The sequence below is a fragment of the Stegodyphus dumicola genome, chromosome 3 (genome assembly GCF_044657685.1).
Source record: "Stegodyphus dumicola isolate Sdum_Otavi_A_Nest chromosome 3, ASM4465768v1".
Lineage (NCBI taxonomy): Eukaryota > Metazoa > Arthropoda > Arachnida > Araneae > Eresidae > Stegodyphus > Stegodyphus dumicola.
This window is the reverse complement of record NC_140770.1, coordinates 246,316,910-246,342,291: the sequence shown is the minus strand read 5'-3', so window position 1 is coordinate 246,342,291 and position 25,382 is coordinate 246,316,910. Positions and strand designations below refer to the sequence as shown.

The window sequence follows — 25,382 nt, the reverse complement described above, 5'->3', positions numbered from 1 at the left end:
AAAAAATCCACCTTTCATCCCAAGGGACAATCCAATCCAAAATGCTGTTCATTCGTTGATATTCGAGCAAATTAGTGCAGGCCCAAGCACGTCTATCCTTATCTTCTCAGTAGGCCTCATCAATATCACTAGGAGGTCCACCAGCGGCCAAGCGGTAAAGTCGCTGAACACTGGTAGTTCGGTCCGAGGTTCGAATCCCGCGAAGGGGCTGGCTGCATGGGTGTTTTCGTGGTTTTCCCCATGTGTAACATGTATACGAGCCGGTTTCCCTTAGAAAGTCCTCCACGCAGGTATCCCTCCCCTTAGGTAGATAGCTCTAGTGTGCTTTGCCATAATTAAATACACACATACACACAATATCACTAGGGCGGCCAGAGCGCTCTGCTTGATTATCATAGTCCTTATCTTTGAACTTTCGGTACCAGACCTTCATAGTGTCATATGATACAACATTAGTACCTAAAGCTGTACACATGATTTTCTGACATTCTGTAGCTGACTCTTTGCAACAGAACTGGAAGTAAATTATGGTTCTAATCTGGTAGCGTGATAGTCCGTTTCAAACACCTTGTACTTAATGATAACGATATTTTTTTACAAATTGCACAACACGGTATTGTACTCTTTCTTTCGACTGCCAAAAATTGTTTGACAAAATATGATTAACTGTTAACACGGCGAACTGTTTGCCCAGACGATATTTGCGGTGGCGGAAAAGTTTTGTTAAAACCCGATATTTTTCTTTCCTGTTTATTTTAATATGTGATACTATAGTATGAAATGTATTGATAAAACTCTTTCTTTCGACTGCCAAAAATTGTTTGACAAAATATGATTAACTGTTAACACGGCGAACTGTTTGCCCAGACGATATTTGCGGTGGCGGAAAAGTTTTGTTAAAACCCGATATTTTTCTTTCCTGTTTATTTTAATAAGTGATACTATAGTATGAAATGTATTGATAAATTACTATGGATATAATTACAGAAGTAGTCTGTTCTTTAGCAATAGAATTTATTTTACGTTTAGGTGTTGAGTACATGTTAAGCGATATTGAGTATTTTGCTCAGAGCAACTCTCAGACCCGTGTTACTGACCACTAAGAACATATCATTGAAACATCACGGCATGAAATATCAATCATTATTTTCAGTAACATAAAATTTCAATATGTCATGCTGGCAAATTGGCAAAAATCTATTATTCGACTTTCCATCCTAAAGCTGTACTATTCAGCAAGTTGAATGTCCAGTAGAGGCCAAGTGAATACCCACTGGATTATGTTACTTTGACTCGGGTTCAACACTAAAGGAGTAAAGGTGTCTTATTCTGAACTAGAACTTCAGCAGGTGCTAAGAGAATTTTAGTGGCTATTTTATTATTGAATATTTTATGTTATTTTGACTCGGGTTCATCACTGAAGGAGTAAGGGTGTCTTATTCTGAACTAGAACTTCAGCAGGTGCTAAGAGAATTTTAGTGGCTATTTTAATATTGAATATTTTGGTGGTCTGGCTGACTTTTTTATTTCTTCATTTCTCTTGATGGATAATGCTTATTTATTGCAGTGGCAAATGTAGCATGTGCTAGGGACCTAATGCTTTTTGGGGACAATGTTATGTGATAAATGTTAGATACAGGGCCTTAGGTTTTCTGATCTACTTAAAATTCTGTAACTTTTAGAGAGCCCCATCTGAAAATAAAATTTAGAAGAATAAAATAAATATTTTGAAGTTTTGTATCATGATGGGTGGAGTAGGGAAGGGAGAAAATGCAACACCATGGGGACTCTATAAGCATCTAGTTTCTCTATGTAGAAAAATAGATGGAAAGGTCTTGAAAGAATTCTGCGTATCGAATCGGTTAATTAAGGCAAAGCGTACTAGTTTAAAGTAATCCCTTGGTGAAGTGCTTCCTAAGGGAAACTCGTTGGTATTTATGTTATTACATGGGGAAGCGGACTGATATTATCAAGGAGGAGAAAAGTGAGACTTTCCTGCGTTTATTTTCTCCGCTATTATATTGTCCACAAAAAAAACATGGGCTGCTTCCTATTGAACGTGTTTCGCGCTCTACAGTGTCCGCCAGAAAAATTCTATTATACTCTTTGGCATCCTATATCCTTCATGTTGAAAACGTTTGAAACGTCACCCTAGAAGTCTACGCAATGTGTATGGGAGGTGGGAGTTAGCACTATAAGTGTACGACAAATTTTGAAGGAAACGTTACATTCCGCGATTACAGCAGGCCATTAATGATGACGATCCCGATCGTCGAATGCAGTTTTTTGAATTATGTCAGCAAATGGTAACTAACGATGAACACTTTGTGACGAAGGTAGTGTGGTCTGATGAGGCTCAGTTTAAACTAAACAGAACAGTCAATCGACATAACTATGTCTATTGGGCACTGGAAAATCCGCACGTCCATGTTGATAAGGCAATCAATTTACCAGGGGTAACTGTCTGGTGTGAATTTACAGCTTGGGCTTTGATAGAACCTTTCTTCTTTTCCTGTGACTGGAGAAGCATACCTGCAAATGTTATGTACATTAATTCTACCAGGTGTACGTGCGCTTAGGGAGACGATGAGGTCTACCAACAGGACGGGGTCCGACCCCACTACCACATAGAAGTACGAGCTTTCCTGGATGACAATCTTCAGGGACATTGGATTGGACGAAGTTCCCATTGAGTTCACTACCCATTCGTCAGGTCTTGTCTCCATGGAATTCTTGTGGGGAACTGTGAAAGATGAAGTGTATCGAATTAAGCCGCGCACGCTCGAAAACCTTCGCCAGAAAATTAGAGGCATGTGCATCTGTCTCCGTTGCTACATTAACCGATGTAGCTGCAGCGCCCGCTCGTCGTTCTGTTAGGTGTTTGGCTGCCAACGGCCAACATTTTGAACATCTAATGTAAACATATGCTTATTTTGAAGGTTTGTAACACATATTTGAACAATAATTAAATGTAATGAGAAATATGATATGTAGGTTCCCCCCCCTTAAACTTTATCTTTTTCTGGTGGACTCTGCATTAATCCTTTGCATTTGTATGCCTCCATATAGCTGCCACAATATTCTTTATCATTGCATTCAAATGTCGGCATATAATGGGCATCCTACTTTTTACCATTACACTAGTGTATAGCCATTTTTCATCCACTGATGGTGTGGTAAGGAAAGGGGGTAGCTGTTCGTAATCCAGAGAAGCTTGTTCCAGACCTCTTTTTCCATCTCACCCCTGTTGGCTGATTTTTGATTGATTATGGCAAAGCACATGAAGGCTATCTGCCTAAAGGGAATGCTTTCTGGGGGAACTAACCATATCCACGTTACACAAGCTTATTTTTAGTAATTTCACGACTTGAGTGAACTAGGCTGTCTAATGGGTACGAGACCCTGCCCAAAGCAGTGTAAGTAGTTTTTTTTCCCCCTATTAAATCTACAACTTGAGATATCATGTTTCCAGAAAAAATGTTTTCCTATTAATCGAATATGAAAAAAATTCCGATTTTAATGGAAGTCTCTATAAATATAAATACCAGTGCAAAGGCTTGTCTCTTGTATCCTTAAACTTACCAATTTAAGGATATAAGGGACCTGTGTTAGGATATTTTTTAGCTGCCACCTTAAAAAAATTCAAAGCAAATATTAGAGCTATTTCCCTGTTCTGTAAATCCCAGAGATTCTTGGGGGGGGATATCGAATGTCATGGAAGAACTAGGACGTTAACACATCGAAGATTAAGAACATATTTGCAACTGGGCCATAAAAATTTTTGACAAGTCATCGAAATTTCTGGTGTCAGCTGAATTTTTTTTCTTTGAAATTAGAAGTGTTGAAGTAAGAAAGGACAGTAACAAGATTTTGAATTTGCTGAAAACTAGTATATAATACAGTGATCAACGATAGATAGTTGTAGCGTTTGGGTTGTGATGCTATTTGTTGAGATGAAAATTGTTCGCCGATCCAATCTATGAATTTGTTGATTACTGTTTTTTGCTAAGGGTAGATGATTAGATCATGCATTCATGGTCCGAGATTGCCTTTAGATGCTGTTATAAATTACTTTTTCCTTTAATTAGAAAATGCCCAAAAGCATCTCTCTCAGGCAGATACTAATAGCTTAATCGACGTAGAACAGCTGATAAACGTTGATGGCTTCTTGACTATTTTTGAGAATCTGATTCTTCTCGTAAACGCACTGAAGGGAAACTTCTTTGGTTTGGTTTTATTGTTTTTAATTTGTAATAAATTGAAGCTCTTGCTAACAAAGATGTATAAGGTAGGGCATTTATCTTCAATATTATATTATAAGTGCACTATAGCAGGGTTTCTTAAACTTTAGTTGCGACACATTTTTATCACTGAGATTTTTCGCAACCCCCAGGACCCCATATATTTACAAGAATTTTGTGGGACCCCCATAAGTATTGCGCAAATCCGACACACGCGTGAGTGAAACTGTCAATTTTTTCACTTTTACTGTAATATACTATTGCAGTTTTCGGTCGTTAACTTTAATTTATAATTTTAAGACATAAAACAATGTGAAAATTTTAAATAAGTAACACACGAAATGATAGCGTGCAAAGCGGGATCACGTGCAAAGCAAGAAAAATAAAATAAATATTATCAAAAGAACACGTCGAAACGGTGGGTTTTTTTTTTTTTTTTTTTTTTTTTTTTTTTTTTTTTTGTCTGTACTGTCTTATCTTTATCTATTTTCGGATACATTCTGTAAAAATATTTGATAATTGTAAAATTATTATAACAAGTTAAAGAAATATCAAAGCTGTTAAATTTTTGTCGACCCCCCCCCCCCTGCTGCAGGTGCCGTGACCTACAGTTTAAGAAAGTCTACACTACAGCATAAATCATTTAACAAGATAACAAGTCATTTTACCTTAGACTTCTTAACAATATTTCACAAATGCTATTTAACAAAAATAGGTTTCTAAAATTGTATAACTGGCGAATTGTTTCTGATTGCGAATTGTTTCTGAAGTTTCTGATAGTACTGCTTGAATTGGTTGTCATCTGCATCCACAGTAAATTTTAATAATTTTAATGAACTTTTGTACAAGTGTATGGATTGTAAATCGTCTATTATGTTTTAAATTTTATTCAAATGATAGCATATTGTTTTTTTTTTTATATTTTAATATTTTTTGTTTCTATTGAGAAATGAGTTTTAAACAGAAATTCTTTTAAAGTTTTATTATTATTATTATTTTACTCAAAGGTAAAGATTTAGCTTCATGAGTTTGCAGCAATAGATATTATTGTGTTTGAGAAGGGAAGTTTAACATTCGTGTGGGTTTTTTACATATTAATTTTCTATGTATTTTTAGCACAAAGGGGCAATTTGCCCAGAAAGTCTACTAGTCTCAAAACGGCCTTTTGTGGCATTTCACTATAAATGGCTAATCATTTTTTAAATTGTTGCCACCAAATATTATCACCCTGTATTATGTTTAAAGAAATTAAATAATGAAGAATCTACATGAATGTATGTCTTTTTGGCATTGTGAAAAAACAATGGTACCTAAAATGACATCAAATTTTGAATAACGTAGTCCTCCACTCGAATATGGGCATCTGGAAGCCCAACTTTGGAATTTGTTTATTATCTATTTCATACTTTGTAAAACTTTAACGAATTTTTGATGAACATACTCAACGATTTCAAAGCGAGCAATGGCAACACTGTAGAGGGGAGCCAGGGGGAACATTTTATCTCCAGCGCGCGAGACTGTTTATCAGAAATTCTAAAGATATGTTCTTTTTAATTATTTTGTGGTATTGCTGTTGAATTGAATTTTATGGTTTAAGTGCGAAGTACATGTTTAATAAATAACGTTAAAAAAAATGCCCCTTTGCGCATAATGTAAAATCTGAAGGCTTTCGGATCGTTTTATTTATTTTTTAAATTCTTCTTTGAGATGTAAGACTAAAATCAGAACATTTTTCAGTTTTTTTAAAAGGCGCTAATAACTTATGTGTATTGTTGGTTCAAAAGTATTACATTTTGTTAGATTGATTGTTTTTTATTTAATGGCAAAGTAGGTTTCCCCTCCCCCGCTTTCGTTTACTAATTTGTGGAAACGAAACAGATTTACTGTTTGATTGCTATTTGCTATAGCAGTATCAAACAAGAAGCATGGGTAAAATTTTCTTATTATACCTTTTCACCTAATTCCATTTCTAAATTATGTAATGTTATCCTAAATTCTTCACTTTTTTTTTTTTATTCCTATGTTTAACCAGAATTTTTTGCTGGAAGAAAAAGTATCAATCATAATTTCTTTTGTAAGTTTTTGAGAAATGTTTTTACAGCTAATTAGATCTCTCAGAGCTAGAAAATAAGAAAGCTTATCTATGCCCTTGCCAGAATTCGAACCACACATCTTCCAATTGCCAGCCGAATGTACTACCAATTAATAACACGAGAGCATGCTAGGGGAATGCAATAACTCTTTGCATTCTCCCTTACTTTAAGGACAACTGAGAAGAGGAAGAACGAGAACCAGTCGCCACATCCAGGGGAGGACGAATTACCATCCACCATATTTTAGTAGCGTGCCTCTTAAAGTATTTGATTTTTTTTTTATGAGAAACTGTTAAAACTCACAGTGCTAGAGCCAGGGAATGTCCATTAAGAAAGATGAAAAAATTTATAAATAACAGTACGTATACTAATGAGTAAAACGATATAAATATGTTAAAGTAAGTTAAAATATATGCATCATTAAAAATTGAACAAAATAATAGGAAGAATGAAATATGAGTAAATTAATGGTAGTACCAAAAGTAAAGAATAGAAGTAGCTCCAGCGCAACAGTATTCTATGCCATTAGTTAACTGTTTCAAGTCTTCTTGATCAAATGGATACAACCCAAAAATATTCCACTTTTTTTAAAAGGATCACATTTTGGTCTGTTCTTCATCATCTAGGTCATCCCCATATATGGTACTGGTTTTACTAATTTCTAAAGAAATACTGCATAAATAGCAAAAATTTTTGTCAATATGGAAATTTAATTATGTAATAAAGTGTTAGAAATCATCGCATTAAGAAATATGGCTTTTTCTCAATTTGAAAAGGCACCGGGATTAGGCTGAATTCAAGCACTGCTATAAATTATCTGTAAATTTCAAAATTTTATGAACTGTAATTAATTTAATAGTTGATCTAATATTTTCTTCTTCTGTCCTTAACAAAACTAGAAGAATCTGTTGTCATGTTTCAACCTATTTACTACCTCCAAATAGATTAGCACTCTTAAGCTTTTTGCTATGAAAAAAGGCATTTTTCAAGATTTCCTTTTTCCAGATTTTTTTCAGCGAACAATAAGTGCTGTTTTCACTGAGTATGAAGTTATTCAATGCATAAAGAAAGGTTTTTTATGCTTAATAACAAAGATATGAGTATTTAATTTCTTTATTCTCAGTATCAGCTTTTCATTAGAGAATCTGTTATTTTTATTAAAGTTTGAGTGGTCTTATAATGTTAGATTATTTTTTTACCTCACGTTTTATAAAAAAGAGCACTGTATGTTGTGCAAATTAGGTTAATAAACTGAATATTTCAGAATTGTAATTATTCTCAGCTCTTAACCTGATTCATTATTCTTATAATTGTATAATCACATAGGGGGTGGACACGTGTTATCATTGAGAAACCATTTGGAAAAGATAGCGCAAGTTCTGCCGGGTTGTCTAAACATTTATCATCATTATTCACTGAAGAAGAAATCTACCGCATTGATCATTACCTAGGCAAAGAAATGGTTCAGAATTTAATGGCTCTAAGGTAAGTACAGCAGTAGAGTCCTATAAATTTACAATATATTGGTATATTGAATAATATTTGTTTTTTCATTTCAGATTACAATGTACAAAACTTAATATAGTAAGCTCTCTCTAAAATGCAGTTTCAAACGATTGTGATTTTCTATGGAGATAGCCATTTTGGAGAAGATTGCTAGCACTGAATGCAATTATCAGTTTGTATAGGATTTACATATTCAAGACTCTTTCAGTCGTTTGAAGAAAAAACATTGATTTAGAAATGTGATATACCAGTGTATTAATATTATAATATTCTTATATGAATAAAATTACAATTAAATATATGCAACAAAAAGTTTAAAAAAAATTATCTTACTCTAATTTTCTGAAGAACTAATTGAATAATAATTTTAAGTATTAAAGAGTAAAAGAGTTGTATATTTAAAGAAAAAACAGAAAACCCACATTAGAACTTTTCTTGAGAAATTTCAAAAGCACTCACTGTGCATATTAATTAAAGTATTGATCCTATGAAGTCTGCCTATTTGATTTCCATTTTTGTTAAACATTTTCTTTTCTAAAAACAGTTTTAAATCCAGGAAATTAATCAACTATTATTATCAACCATGTATCATATTTGTCTGCCATCTTTCAGTGTAATAAACTTCCAGCAACATCTTCATTAACTTTTTGTCATGTTTTTAAATTTAATGCTTTTACATCCTGTTTTTCAGGTATCTTAGTCTCAGGTTTTCTAAACATCTCAGTGTGAAGTATTATTCAACACTATAAAATTTAAAACAAATACCATAATTCTATATGCACTGAATTATCAGCTTCAGAATAAATATGACCAATTTTGATAATGTCAAAAACAGAAATGAACTGCTACCTTAGAACCTTGAAATTTGGTTTGCTATATTTTACCAGCTGTACAGACAAAAGAATTTGAGAAGCTTCTGAATGGGATGAATCATTTAAAGAATGCTGTCTCATAACTGCTGAATCAAGCTTGCATGATAAATTACACTATGAGGGATAAATCAATGATTCAAAAATTAATAATTACTGATTTTAGTGAGAATAATTTTCTTATTATGGTAAAAATTTTAATTACAATTGCTTGATTTGAAAGAGCATAAAATATTTGTTTAATAGTAAAATTAGACATTTTGGGGGTGTCTTTAATGTAATATATGTGATTAGATTAGCAAATAATCTACTTTGAGAATTATATTATAATTATCAGTATCGGTATTTGTTAAGTTTTCTTAGAAATACTGGTAACTTTCAGAAGAAGTCATCTTGGGAAGGTAATTCTTACCAAAGAGGGACTGTATGACTAATATGCATTATTTTCCTCTGACTATTCTAATTTTTAAAATATACACAGCATATTAATTTTTTCATTATCAAATATTGAAAGAAAGTGTATTTTTCATCAAGTAAAAAATGTTCTTGTTTCTATTCACATCAAGATCATGAAATTAAGAGTAAATTCAAATTTAGGATTTTGCTATTTATTTCTTTATTGGCTGAGCTTTGCTTTAATTCAGTGATTTTCAGTGGAGCATACTGGCAACACTATTTTTTTGTGTGTGCTTTTTAGTATCTGAAACTTATTTGTAAATGAGCCAACATTGTTGAAGCTATTTTATACAGTTTGATGTTTTAAAATAAACGCTACTTTGAAACAATTTTATCTTTTTTTTTTCTTCCCCTTTGGTACGAAACAGCACTTTTATTGAAACTTCTAACTTTATCTGTATAGGAGGGGAGAATGCATCTTTAGTTTAGTGCAAAGAAACACTGTTGAAATATTTGGTTATCCCAGAAAGGTACAAGTGTGATAATCTGTAGTCATAAGTTATGTAAATGATAATCAGGTTCTAGAGCTGCATGTGTGATAGTTAACATGTCTTTATAAAGTGCTTCAGAGAGCTGTTTATGAAGGCTGTTCTCAAAAGGTAAGTAGCCAATGCATGTTTTCCTATAATCAAATAATCAGTCGTAACTTTTATTGTATATCAGTTCTTTAACTGTGCTGCAATCTTCTAGGAAGCCTCCCCTTTTTTTGAGTAAGTGAGCAAACATAGGTGCAGTGTTTATTGATGTCTAAAATTCCATTAAGCACTTTTGTATATTGTGTTGAAACAGCAGTAACTTTTCTTTGCTTATATTATCTGTAGATAGAATTTTTAAGGGATCATTTAAACACATAAATACTAATGTTCTTCATTTCTTTGACTATGAAACTTCAATAATAAATTCAGAGTAATATGGTCATGAAAATTTCTTGGGCCTTTTTTTATCTGTTTTTGGCAATCCTGGTATTGCCATCTTTTTACTTTTCTTTATGGTTCACAAAATACCATATGATTGTGTTTTGTAAATTAGACTATGATACCTACCTTTTATTATATATAAAGCAAAATGTCTTTGAAAACAGATTGTAGATTCATATGTTCGAAAAGCACCGACACTTTTGTAAATTAGATTATTATACCTACCTTTTATTATATAAAGCAGGATGTCATTGAAAACTGAGAGTATTATTCATATGTTTGAAAAAAAAGCACCAACACTTTTGTTCTAGGAAAATTTACATATTTTATATTTATTTATCTGCCAGAAGTATTGTTTGATTTTTCCGAATTTTTATTAAAATTATTTGTAGTAACTAATGTACCTTCGTAATGAACCATGTTCAAAGTAAATATAGCATCTTTCAGTCATAGATGTGTAAAAGTTTAAATTTTAAATGATTAGATAGTTGGCAAGCCCAGCTGTAGCATTTTCATGTCCTAATGTGATAAGTAGAGTTGGACTTTCCATAAATTAAATATGCTAATAATTCAAAGTAAAATGCATCTTTATTCTCTTGTCACTTTGAAAACAATTTAGCTGACACCTTCTGAAAATTAATGCTGCAGGTAGCTACTTATGTCACCTATATTTTGGAGTCAGTCCTGATGGTTTAATTGATCTTCATTGTCTTTCTATGTCTTTGTTCAATAGTCTGTTTCTTTCATATTTTAATTTGTGACTAAAGCTAGTTAAGAGTATTTTAGAACAATCTTTTATATGTCATATTTTCAGCTGCAATTGATAATTTTTATGAATATTCAATATAATATGCATTTGAAATATGTTAGATAACATTTGTTGAAAGTGTTCGTTTTTTGAACTAAAGAGTTTTAGCAAATTTAATCTCAGTAACAGTCTTTACATCACTGAGAAATAATCACTCACACTATATGTAACTATGAAGTTAAGCTGTTATTCATCAAATGGCATTTTAACCTTATAGGACTGTTCTTAATGTTCTGTTTTATAATTATAATTTTTGATATGATTGCCATTTTAAATTTTTAATTAATTTAGTTTAATTTTAATGTTTGATCATTCACTCTATGAATTAAAAATGAGGTATGCAACATTTATCTTTTACAATATTTCTATCTCTTTGAAATATTTTCCTCTCTCAAGAACTGGTGATAAGTAAGAGGGGATACAAAATCAAAATGATTCAATTACTTTTTAGTGCAGTTGATCAAAATCTGGGATGAAACTGGGAAAACCCAGTGTTCATGTGCTTTGTCATGATTAAATAATTATCAAAGCATTTTTGTAACATCTGTACAATTTTAATATTTGTTTCATGTTTTCATTATGACTTTCTTAGAAAATTGTTTATATTATTCTCATGCATTTACTCATTAAAACCTTTGGTAAATTAGAATTCAGTTTTGTTTGTGAACTTATTAAATTTTTTTACTCAAGGTTTTATTTCATCATTTGGAAAAAATCTTTGAAAATGTATCTGCATTTGATACGTTAAATACTCATGTCTTAATTTTTTTAATATAGATTTGGAAATCGCATTTTTGGACCAATTTGGAATCGTGACAATATTGCTAACGTCATGATTTCTTTTAAAGAACCCTTTGGAACTCAAGGCAGAGGAGGATATTTTGATAATTTTGGAATAATAAGGTATCTTTTATATGCTAGTATTAGTTTTTCGAATAATTCATGCAATATACTATATGTAAATATCTAGACGCTACTTCATCACAGTTTTGTTAAATACTTTGCCTCAATACTATCCTAAATATTCTTAAATGCAATGTCACTATCATAAATATTAAAATCAAAAACTTATTTTATTATCTATGAGGAATATGAAAAAAAATTCTTGACTTGAGAAAGACTTGAGAGACTATTACAGTTTAAAAACAGAACATAAACATTTGCATTTGTGTCAAACTACTGATTTAAATATGTCTGTGATCTTATATTCACTGTAGGTTTTGTTAATTTCGCTATTTGTTGCCTAGCAAAACTTAAATTGCAATTAGTTTCCCACCAATTTTGCTGAACAGTGTAGTTTCATTTGTGATGGCTGCACAGTCTTGTTATAGATCCTAAAGATTGTGAATCTTTATTACCATATGCCATTTTACCAGACAGGTTTTTGACATAGTTCTGGAAAAAGAAATTCATTGGCATAAGACAACACCCCTCAAACTAAAAGGTTTTGTTGATGCTAGGTAATAACAGGACTTCTCACTGGTGTATCATCTGCTCAGTTTTAGGGAAATATTATCATTCATTTTATCTTTGAGAATTTCTCATATTTATTATAGTACATCCATCGATTCATCATAGTAATATCTAAAGCAATCCATTCTATTAAACAACTTTGAAGCAATTAGCCTATTTGCATAATCCTATATTATTTTAAAAGAAAATGTCTGCCATTTGATATAGTCTGTAAATTTTTTAAATTTTATTCTTATGTTTTTATTTTGAATAGGGACGTTATGCAAAACCATCTATTGCAAATTTTGTGCCTTGTTGCTATGGAGAAACCTGTAACTACTTCAGCTGAAGATATTAGAGATGAGAAGGTAAGACTTGCTATCGATTATTATTTGATTTTTAAAAATGTAAATACTTTTACAATTTAAGTAATAAAAATATTAATCTGCATTCTGAATTTTCTCATCATAGGTTAAAGTCTTGCGCTCTATGGAAGAAATTAAGCTCGACAATGTTGTCTTAGGTCAGTATATTGGAAATCCTGAGCTTGATGGTGAAGGTAAAGAAGGTTATTTAGATGATCCCACTGTTCCTAATGATTCTGTCACTCCAACCTATGCTATGGCTACTTGTTTTATCAACAATGAGAGATGGGATGGTGTACCTTTTTTCTTACGCTGTGGCAAAGGTAAGCTGCATTGTTTATTTACTGGATGATAATTTGCATTTTTCATTAAATACATATTAATGCAAATGTATTTCTCAGTATTGCATTTTTTCATAGATACATATTTGTTTTTTTAGACAAAGTTTTCCAAACATATTAAAAATTGGAAATGAAATTTAGAACATTCGAGAGGCAAAAAATAAATTCATATTTTCCTAAAGCTTAATCTTTTGGTTCAGTTTCTAAAATAACATCATAATTATTTTGAAACATAAATGTTAATTATATTCAAATTTTGAATTGTTGGCATAATATTTCTTGTGTTAATAATGGATTTTTTGTTTAAAATGTATTGCATTTTTTTGATAAACAAGTGACAAATCTTCATATTGGTTTTCAGCTTTTAACCTATTTTAGTCACTATGCTGTAATTCTAATTAAAAATTATGATCTTCTCTACCTATTATAGATGCAGTTTATCCAGAACTTATTTGTCAACAATGTAGCTAAGTTGAATCTATTTTTAGCCCAAAGGGGCAAATTGCCCAGAAGGGCTATTCATTTCATTTTGGCATGTTGCATCGATTCCCTATAAACGGCGAATCACTTTTTAAATTGTAGCCACCAAATATTAGAGCCCTGTATTATATTTAAAGAGATTAAATAATGAAGAATCTGCACAAATGTATGTTTCTGCAACAATTGATAAAACAATGGTTCCTAGAGCCATCAAATTTTGAGTAACATACATCTCTACCAGAATATGGGCATCTGGAGGCCCAAATTTGGAATTTGTTTTATTATCTATTTCATATTTTTAAAGCATTTATGAGTTTTTAAGAAATTCGACGATTTAAAAGCGAGCAGTGGCAACACTGTACGAAAAACTTTATCTCCAGCACAAGACTGTGTATTGAAATTCTAAAGATATACTTTTTTATATATTTTGTGATATTGTTGTTGAAGTGAATTTAATGGTTAAGGCGGCAAGAACATCATATTTAATAAATAAAGGTAAAACACAAAACATTAGAAAAACACCTCTTTGGGCATAATATAAAATCTGAAAGCTTTCAGATTTTTTTTTTCATTTAAATTATTGTAATTAAACTCGGCTCAAACATTTCTGTTTTTCACTTTTATTTTTATACATGACCATTGTTTTACTGGTTTCTTCCACATTCTAAATAATTATAGAGTACTCTAGAGTAAATATACAAATGGAGATAGAGAGCACCCTTTTCAAAATAAGTGCGAAAATGGCCCATAAATTCCTAAACAATATTCATTTTATTTAAACTTTCCTTCAGTGAGCCATGTGGTAGCATAAGGCTTTTAATTACAAATCTTTGAATTAAATCATGATTTCACCAGAGACATTTTCTATTGTGTTATTTTTTTAATTTTATTTTAATCTGGAAGAACATAATTAATTTATTCATTAAAAATGTTTTAAGGGAGTCAAAAAAAAAAAAAAAAAAAAAAGGTGGAAGGCACTGTAAAATAAAATTTGTATTAACAGCAATTTTTTATTTATTTTGTCCTAATTTATACACTAATGTTCGTAATATATGCAAATGTTGCAAATGAATGAAATTTCATCCACATATTTACTGATAGTGGTACAAATACACGATCAAATTTATAAGACAAAAAACAAAATGAATGTTGAAAATCAATATTTTGTGTGTCCGCCATCCTGACCAATGAGAGCTTGTACATATCGTGGCATTGAATCATCCAGGTTCTGAATGTAATTCTGGGGGATGTATTCCATATGGCTTCAGTCTGGTGCCAAAGCTCAGTCTTAGTGTGTGTCCCACTAGCTGTATGAGTGAGTCACTAACCATTGAAATTCCAGACATGCTCAGTGGGTGACATAGCTGAGGAATAAGTAGGCCATGGAAGAAGCGAATCCTATTCTGCCCTAAAGAAGTCTCAGAAACATGAGCACAGGCATTATCCTGCTGAAATACTGTGCCCAGAATGGGGAGGACTTCTAGCTCCACAACTTCCCTTATGTTGATCACTGTTAAGGTTGCCTGTAATCTGTACTAGATGGGATTGACAATTATACCCAACAGCTCCCCACATCGTGATGCCAGGTGTTAGTGTAGTATGACACTGGATAATACATTGTGGGAGCAGGCATTCCCCTATATAATACCTGATGCGTATTCTTCCATCTTTGTACACATTGTAGCATGATTCATGAGAGAAAACACTTTTTGCTGCAGGGCATGCCACACACTTTGTTACCTTGCCCATTGAAGTTAGAGTCATCTGTGATTCAGAGATAGAGGAATCCTACATGGAAGAACCTTTGCATGCGGTTCGTGCTGCAGCAGTTGGTGGCAAACCATAGATCTAGACAATACAACACCTGTAGCCATGTTCCAACATTGTGCTAACTAAGAGGATGTTGTAAGACCCATCAGAGCATATGAAGTGTCCATTGTACCATGCTGTTGTGTTATTACATGTCACCCACTGCCAGGATTTTGCCTTGTTTGGTTCTTCTCTGTCCATTTTTTCCAAGCACACATCACTGTTGTGGCATTATATTGCTTGCAGGCGGCGATTCCTCGATACGAAAGACCACCCTCTCGAATACTGACAATGTAACCATGTTTGAATTCCAGTAGTTGTTTCTATGGCACCCTTCTCTGTTGATGAGTCATATTAACCACTAATTAAACATTCCCCATAGACAGAGGATGATAAACAGATTTCAACAAAACTTTACAGTCTCTTATATACATGGAACAAGCGGCGGGTTCTCATTCCGTGCATGAGTAATCGTTTTGTAATTCTAATTATTTGCATATCTTACCTCATTTTACACTTCTGTAAGTTTGGTTCAGTTTGCATAATTCCTTCATGGTGTTGCCATTTTCACAAACATTCGTGCAATTTCCTAACATTCAAAATTCAAAATATTGACATTAGACACATTGAATACATGATAATGTATCACAATCTAAATTTTCTTCAGGATGACATTTTTTTAAATTTCAAAGGAAATATGCATTTTTAATTAATACAGCTCTTTCCTCTGTGAAAGATGTAAAAGTAAGAAGATTCATATTTTCCTCTATTGTATTTTTATATTTTGCAAATTCAGAACATAATAAAAATTTAATCTGATAACTATTGTTTATTCTACATATCTGATACCAATACTTTATGGTTGAACATTTTAATAATGAATCATTTGTAAATAAATTTATTGAAAATTTATTTACAAATGGTTAAACATTGCTTTTTGTATAAATTTTACAGTGCTTTAGCATTTGTATTATTCTTCTAAAGATATTTTGCATAAATAATTTTTTTTTCAAAATAAAATATCACTAAATATATTAATATGAATAAGATTCAATATGAGGAGTTGTTGGTAGATCTGTGCATTATAACAAGGTTAACACCATTTGGATTTTGAATTATATGAATGTTGCTTTGGAATCACGGTGAACGCATTCTACATTTTTCATGTAACCTGCTTTGAAAAATCTAATTACTTTTTACACTATTTATACACTACGTATTATGCAGGCTTTGGTCAAAATGAGCAAGAAAATTGATAATGTTCTGCTGTTATTAATCAAGGTATATTAATACTGCTACACTTTTTAGATCCACATATAATATATTTATATTTAATCAGTTGGAATAAATTCATGCCAAATTAAGGGTTAATTCTTTTCTAAGTAATTTTGTCAAAACCTACTGAGAACATACTTGAAAGTCCTGGGAAATAATACTTCAGGTATGTTATGTTAAATAATTTATTGTATGGAAGCATCCCAGTACTAACACACACTGCCTTGAAAAAAATGTTTTCATGGCAGATTTCTAAAGATGTATGGATCGTAATGTTTTTTTTTTTTTTTTTTTTTTTTTTTTTTTTTTCCATTTGGGAAAAATTATTCAATTTATTTCTGTAAAAATGAAAATTCTAATTGAAGGGATGATACTAGTTGGTGGTCTTATTCACCTGACTCCTTATTGGGTATATTTAATTTTCAAAGCAGTATTTGTCAGTGTGCATAATTAGTTTATAATGTCAATGAACATTTTTGCATTTACATTTGAACATTTTTATTTGATTAAATATTTTATTTGGCTATTTTTCTAATTCACCATATATGTAGTTATAAATAGACATGTGCATCTATATTATTTGATTTGAAAGAACATTATATTAATTAAAGATTCATTCATGTTAATGAAAATAATGCCTTGAAACTAAATTTTAGAAAGGAGTAACAAAAATTACTTTTTTGTGGAAAAATGTATTTTGTGTGTGACTAAAATATGAATAAATACATTAAAACTCATACATTTCATTAAAAATTCAATTCTAGCTTTAAATGAAAGAAAAGCTGAAGTGCGTATTCAGTTCCAGGATGTTCCAGGTGATATATTTCATCAACAGTGTAAAAGAAATGAATTGGTTATCAGGGTACAACCTGGGGAGGCTGTATATGTTAAAATGATGAACAAGAAGCCTGGAATGTCATTTGATCTAGAGGAAACTGAATTAGATCTTACTTATAACAGCAGGTACAAAGTAAGTAAAAACTTGCTGCAATTCTTTTTGAGAGATTGAACTTAAAGGAAGAACTTGAAAGATTCACCTCAAAGGTGTATGATTACAGATAGTTCTATAAGTACATAAGGCATGAAATAAATTAAGGGCTGACAAAAGCTGTGTAACTGTTTGCTGAGGATTGTAGAAATGCTTTAATATTTCATTTTTTTCTGAATAATTAGATAAGTAAATTTGTTGTCAATGTAAATACTTCTGTTCTTCACTATTTTTATTTACTTTTTAGTAGTTAAATGTAATTTACTTTTAATAAGCAACAGCTTTCATTAGAAGGGAAAAAATGGTGAATACTGAAAAAATTTCAGCTGTATATGTATATTTCATGACATTTAAATACAAATTGCATAAACATTTTTAGGATGATCCTTTCGGATTTTCTGTCCCATTATTGCTCTTTGCTTTTATAGTCCTTTTAACTGTAATTTTTTTACTGTACAATTTTTCTATGTGTCAGATTTTTATAGTTATGTATAAATTAATCATAATTTTTTACATTTTATATTTCAGTGTTTCGGAAAACGAAATTACTGAGAATAGTTTTCTACAGCATGTTATACTTTTCACACAATAGGCTTTACTGTTAGCGACTTGTGAATGAAAAATAAGATCATGTGTATGACAGAGTGTAAAATGTGGAATTCATTTTTTGCAAGCAATAAAGCTATAATGAATCAAAATTAATTTATTGTTAGCAAGTCACCATACACCTAGCAGTAGTGATTTCATAAAATGAGTCATGACTGATATATATTTTTCTCTCAAGTATCAGTATGGTAGGTGTTTATTTTATAAAAAATATTTTTTTTAAATCTTACCATAAATACTTTTCAATTTTTGAAAATGACATTTTTACTCAAATGCAAACAACAGCAAAGTGTTTCATTAGGCCAAAAAAGGTAAGAGAAAAAATCGAGGAACTGTAAAGTTTCTGGTTCTATCATGACAGTTACTATAACAAAATAATCAACATATGCATGTGATATCTCACTTGGCTTTAGTTGATGCACAAAGCCACCTGAAAATTTAATTTATAATGAAACATATTTCTTCAATATGTTCTTAATGAGAAAATTCACAATTTGTAAACCTTTCCTCTTTGCACATGTTTAAGAATTAAATGTTTCTGAGAGGAACTGCTGCACCAAAAAAAAAAAAAAAACGTGAGTCAACAAAGATATGTATTGATTTGAATGTGAGATATAAATGATTGAAATTCTGTCTCAGAAGGAGCATGCTAAATTTAATATTTCACGTCTCCCTCTTTAGCATTTATAATTGATTTTGGATGGTTATCTACAGAATGTCATTCTATGCAGATTGAAAATATATTCATATCTCATCAAGTGTAATTATACATGATGACATACAGGCCAATCTGATTTCGCCAATAGGACACACATCAGCTGCATGTGGTACATGAAAGATAAATCTGGCAATCGTACAGCCTGCTGAAGACTTGATGCTCATTGGTCACAGAAGAAACATTGAATAATCCATGCAACTTGGGCAGTAGTATCATCATGCATCATAGCCAAAATAATTGTAAGACTTTTGGTTCCAACACCTCACAAATAAAATGCTGACTATTCATAGTGTCTGCGGTTCACAGAAGATAACAGCATAAATGAAATGTGATAGCATTTATACTATGATGTTTATATCTATCATTAACATCATAATCACTTTCACTCACTAATCTACAAAAGTATGACCATGTCCACAAATTGTATCTAGACCTTGCAGAAGATGCTTTGCTCTTATTCATGATTTCAGTATCTTTGTTCTGTATATCATTGCAGCAATGAACACTGAGGGGGGAGATTAATGAAAGCTACAAAAATGGTCACCTAACTACAAGTCTTCAATAAGAAATTATTGATGAACATTTCTTTCAGATATCACCTGATGGTTCACTGTTCTCCATCATTGGGCTGATGCTGTAGAAGTTACAACACAATTCATTATTGCAATGCAATATGATGTCTTTGTTTTATTATGCCTGTAGGTGCTCATTCTCTTCACAGAATACATCAAAACTTTCCTCTTTTGTCTCCAAGTAATCATAAGTAGACTAGGATCCTGTCCAATAGATGCTGCATTTCTGCTGTATGATTCTTCCTTTTCCCATGTCCAATGTTGTCTAGTTCAGTATCGAGCCATGCTTACATATTGTCAGTGGAATAATAGTTCATTGTATTAGTACAATAATTAAAGTTTTCTATTTTAATGACACCATTTTATACCCTCGAGTTGAATTTCCACACTGATTTCATATACATCACATTTGTGATCAGATAAAAGAAAAGTGATGTACATCCTAAAAATAAGAAATAGTGGAAGCAAACTTTTAAAATACATTGGCTCTGAAAAATTACATGAAATTCAGATTCTCTAATATAAGCAAGTGTGGCTTAAGTCCTAAATAAAAGTCAGCAATTTATAAGCTGTCAAATACACCGTATGTTCACGAATACCATGCACCACCAAATAAGATGCACACCCAATTATTTCATTGCACCAAAAAAGAAAAAATGTTCACGAATATGGTGCACATATTTTCATCAAGCCCACTGAAAGCTTAATTTACAGGGAAAAAATTTCTCTTTGTTACGAACATAAAGAAACAAAGAAATATGATACTGATTGATGGTTATCGGGAAAGAAATCTGAGCTACCACCTGCACCTTTTGCAGCTCCTGCTTAAGTACTTAGAAACACATATTCAGTAACTTTTCAATGGGAATGAATAAATCGGTAAGCAGAGAACTTAATTCTATGGCAGAAAGAAAAAACTGCTAATCTAAGTATGTTATATAAAATTTTATTCATTAAACAATAGCTTCAGTCGGCAACAATCATTGCACTAAATATGGATTTAAAAGTCACAAGTAATGTTTTAAAATCTACCGGTAATCTAACAAAGGCAGATAACTTACCACACCATGGCACTTCCTCTCACCTTTTTAATCTGGAAACACAATGTAGATTGTCAGTCTTCCTCGCCTTCTGCACTGCTGCCATCACTGATAGTTTCCGAACTGCTGGTATTCTCTTCTTTCTCATCATCCCACACTGCTTAATCCTCAGTTCCGTTCGTGTTATTTGATATTTCGCACTTTTTGAAGCTCTTAACAAGTTCTTGTGAAATTTCATCCCAGGTAGCGTTGAACTATCCACAGATTTAAGTTATTTTGGGATTTTTTATGCGACCAGTCAGTGTCATTTCCTGTGGCCATCCATTTCGTGTACATTTTCTTTCAATGCTGCTGCCAATGTAATGACTAAGAAGCCAAGTTTGGCAAAAACCATTAAGAGAATAACAGTTTGGTTGAAAGTACCGGTATATCCTCTACAAATCCCTGGGCAGGATTTATTATTTTAGAGGGTACAGTAACATCATATAATATTATATTTTCTGGGGATATTGTAGCTTCGAAAAGAAATAATTTATGCCGACCAACTTGCGTTTACCTGGCCTATATATATATATTTTTTTTGTTTTGTTTTGCGTAAACCGCGCACCTCGATTTTTCCGATTAAAACTATCAAACTTGCATGTGGTATTCCTGAACATGCGATACATCAAAGAAAAGATCTTCTGTGTCTAAGGGAGAGAGAACATGGTTCTCTGAAAAACGATATGGGCCGAGCTAATAAGTTAACTGAATACTGGTAGTTCAATCTAGATTCTAATTCTGGTGAAGTTGACTGTGGACATTTTCATGATTTTTCTCATGTGTAACATGAATATAAGCCAGTTTTCCATGGAAAATCTTTCATGAAGTCATCTTCCCTCTTAGGGAGATAGCTTCAATGTACTACTTTGCCATAATCAAATAATTTGAGAGGAAAAACAAATTATATAACTTCATGGCAGTGGCGACTTAAATCTGTCCATCAGATTCAAAGTGGAAATCAAGATTCCATTACATGACCAAAACAACCAAGACTCAATCAAATACAATTGTTCATCCTAAAGGTGCTATGGTTTGTATGAATATTTCTGTGAATGGGAGGGGAGATCTTATTTTGTACAACCAGGAACTCAACAAGATTCAGAATGTAGTAGGACAATTTCTGAAGTATAATTGGATCAGATAATGCCTGAAATGGAGTAGAACATTTTATGAAGATTCTGCACCTTTACATATTGTTGAAATTTCTCATGGAGCAAAACATTCAAGGTAAAGCCTCATCAGAAGACGCTAAACAGTTCTGATGCTGCCATATATTGCAGTTTCCTATGTGGAGTATGCAGAAAAGAAATTAAACAAAGGAACTTTTTTTTACTCTTAAGAGGATTTTTTAATTATGTTATCGAAAAGGTGAAAAATTTCCCAACAATACTATTACATGCTTTAAAATTGTGATCAAAGTGAGACTAATCTCTTATATCAAAAACAATTGCATATCATTGCTTTTTTCTTTTTTAACTGAAAAGCTATGATGCATCAACATTTATCCTTCAAATCTTTTTCTGCTAATGCATTAGAATGCAATAATTTTTTTTTATATAATCTTGCAGGATTTAATCATGCCTGATGCATATGAGCGCCTTATACTTGATGTATTCTGTGGCAGTCAAATACATTTTGTTCGAAGTGATGAACTAGCTGAAGCTTGGAGAATCTTTACACCTTTACTTCATAGGATTGAAAAAGAAAAAGTTAAACCATCATTATACAAATATGGAAGGTTAGTGTTTTTTTCCGCCCTTGAATTTTTTGTGATTTAATATATAATATTTAATAAACAAAATTTCTCTTTATTAAGTTTCTAATATAAGAAGAAGCTATTTTCATATTTTGAATGAAAAGACAGTATGCATTTTTATAATTAAAACTGCAGCATGCTTTAACTATAAAAATGAACTCTAACTATAAAACTTTAAAACTTTTAATTATAAAACTAAATTCATAATAAAGTTCTAGTGTCTTTTATATGCATATAAATATTCAAAATCAATTTGCATGTCCTATATGTAATTGTTCTGTATCTTAAAGATTTACAAAAATGATGTAAAACTTTTTAACTGTTAGATCAAGAAATTATTTCTCTTTTGCAACAAAGTGCTGAGCTTCAGTTTTAATATGTGCAAATTGTAGAATGTTTTCCTGCTGGAAAAAATATGCAAATATGTCATATAATTTTAAATGCTTGTTAAGTTAAATGCACTTCTGCTTAACAGGATATTGAGAAAACCCAATCTCCTGGGAAAATTGTTATATATTAAATTTCTCATTTATTATAAAATGCTTTTGATGAATTTGTTTAGTATACCCTTTTAAATTACAATATATATGTTTTTAAAGATATTAATTGATTATATATTGCCTGAGATAAAAAAAAATGCATAACAATAATTTTGTGGAGTGCAGATGTATTTTTAGTATTTCTTGCACAAAAATATGAGTACCAGAAATTTAAATTTATAAATAAATGCTTTTTTAGTAAAAGATTATTATTTATTTTTCTTTCCACTTTCAATTCTTTTGAATAGCTTAATATAAAAACAGTATTTTATCTAAATGTAAAATTTCAAATATATAACATAGTTGCAAACATCTCCATGTTTTAAATTTTTTTAGCCTTTTCCAAAGATAGTTTTCCCAGCAATAAATTTATTAATTAAATATAATTAATAAATATTAATTGTCCAAATTTCATTCCCCCATACCTAGTGATTTTCAACATAATGTTTCTTATTAATTTTTTTCCCCTGAATTGTTTTAATCTACTTTAGACATTTTAGAACTTTATATGAAGATTCAATCAGTGTTTAATCAAGGGTGCTTACTTATTATCCTATTGACTGTGAAACTTCTGCCAAGTAGTGCAATTTAGCACCAATAATGAATAAGTGTGACCTTACAATATTCTTTAAACATTTCAACTTTCATTTGATATAACCTCAATTGATTCTCTATAAGTCATGTTCTTTTTTGAATAATGATATAAATTAACTATTACTGCTGTATTTTTCTTACTTCGGGGCAGGGGAGATTAAAATTCTGAACTTGCCTTCTACAGAACAGCAAGCAGTGGATTATTTTCAAAGTTATGGGATCTTACCAACAAAACAAATGCATATTAATAGACATGATATGTTTAGCTGAATGTGGCTGATGAAGCAATAATAGATTGGAATGAATACCTCTGAAAAGTTTGCACTCATACTGTTCTAGATAGTAGAGCTTCCAGTAAAATGTGAGGGCTCAACAAAGTAATATAAATCCTTGAAAGCCTTTACATGAAACTCGGAAACAAAGCGAGTCAGAATGTAAATTTTTATTAAATAAAAGGATTTCATTTCCACAAGAACGATTGGTGGAATTTTGGCAGGAGATCCTCCAACTTTCATGGTTCACTGGAGTTTCTCAGTATAAAAATGTAAGAAAATTACATAATGAAATTAGCTAAAGAACATAAAATTTAGAGCAACTAATTGAATAAAAATATATTTTTACATCGGAATCATATTATAAATAGTTGAATAGTATGAATTGTGCATTACACATTATAAAGCAAACTGAAGTCAGTGTGGATTCTTTTGAAATGGTGGCATTGTATAGTGCAAAGATTTGCTGGAAATTCGTAGTTTTTTTGTATTTCAAGGTTGGCAATTATGATACAAGTAATCTTTTTTAAATAATCCAGGAAAACAGCATGATTTTCAATCATTCATTAGAATTCTGTTTGGTACATGATTTTATTTATGACATTTTGTATTTTTTCCAGCCGAGGACCAAAAGAAGCAGATGAATTAACTCAGAGATTTGGCTTCAGTTTCTCAGGAACATATAAATGGGTCAAACCATCCCATATGTAGAAGAACTTTTTGGAATATCTTGTGTCTGTAAAAAACGCTTTTTATATAAAATGTATGTTTACTGCTTTTGTATCCAACAAGTTTTAACAATTACTTAACTTAGTTATGTTGTAATGTATTTATTCAATTGTTATAAAATATTTTGAATAGTACTTTTGCTTCTGTTATAATTATTAATGTCCTGGATTTTGCTTAATTAAATTCTCCAAAAACAGTAACTAAATGAAATATAAGAATCCTTTTATTATATTTTATGTTCTTAAAACTTCATGTTAAGTTATATATTAAAAAACCAACTGTAACTAGAAATTTTGTTACAGTTGTGAAATATTTTTTAAATCAATAAAAAAAAATTAACTGCAACAACTAATATAAGATATTATTGAACTGAAATAGTTCAATAAAATATTTTTTTATTATTATTAACTTCATTTTTTACATTATTTCACAAATCTTTGATGAGCACCTTTACTTATGCTTCAGCTATGCAATAATCTTGTACATATTTCAATATATTGTGACCATCTTGCAAAAGTGATATGTGATAAAATTTACAAAAAATCATGGGAATTAACAGATAATTCTTTTTCAAATGCCCATAATAAAAAATCTTATGAAATTGAATCTGAAAACTGAGCTAACATTAATACTTCATCCCCTTGTCCTGTGCCTTCATCTTTGTGAAAAATTTTGATTGAAGTACATCTCCAATAGTTTGCAACTTTTTACCAAGTTATTGGTTTCAGATAGTTTTGATACTGCTTTCAGCAGTGGTCTCTGGTATAAACCAGGTAACTCATCTAACAAGTGTTCATCACTGTTTTTAATCAACTATGGACCAGCCAACTTTTCTTTATATATATGCACAAATCCCAATCTCCTAGTTGATATCCCTGTTTTATCAGTTAGGAAGATATAATAAGTATTTGGGT

At 31.2% G+C, this 25,382-nt stretch overlaps 1 protein-coding gene across 2 annotated transcripts in view; it reads left to right on the top strand.

Annotated features, from left to right (window-relative positions):
• Zw (glucose-6-phosphate 1-dehydrogenase Zw) overlaps positions 1–24,602 on the top strand; it is a 107,243-nt gene extending 82,641 nt beyond the window's left edge. For both annotated transcript variants that reach the window (XM_085814014.1, XM_035369504.2), the window contains exons 5-11: positions 7,661–7,819; positions 11,668–11,793; positions 12,617–12,710; positions 12,814–13,030; positions 17,377–17,582; positions 22,147–22,316; positions 24,360–24,602. In XM_085814014.1, coding sequence (XP_085670140.1) covers positions 7,661–7,819; positions 11,668–11,793; positions 12,617–12,710; positions 12,814–13,030; positions 17,377–17,582; positions 22,147–22,316; positions 24,360–24,450 — 1,063 coding nt within the window. In that variant the 3' untranslated portion in view covers positions 24,451–24,602. The remainder of the gene's footprint in view (positions 1–7,660; positions 7,820–11,667; positions 11,794–12,616; positions 12,711–12,813; positions 13,031–17,376; positions 17,583–22,146; positions 22,317–24,359) is intronic.
• Positions 24,603–25,382: the final 780 nt, after the last annotated feature.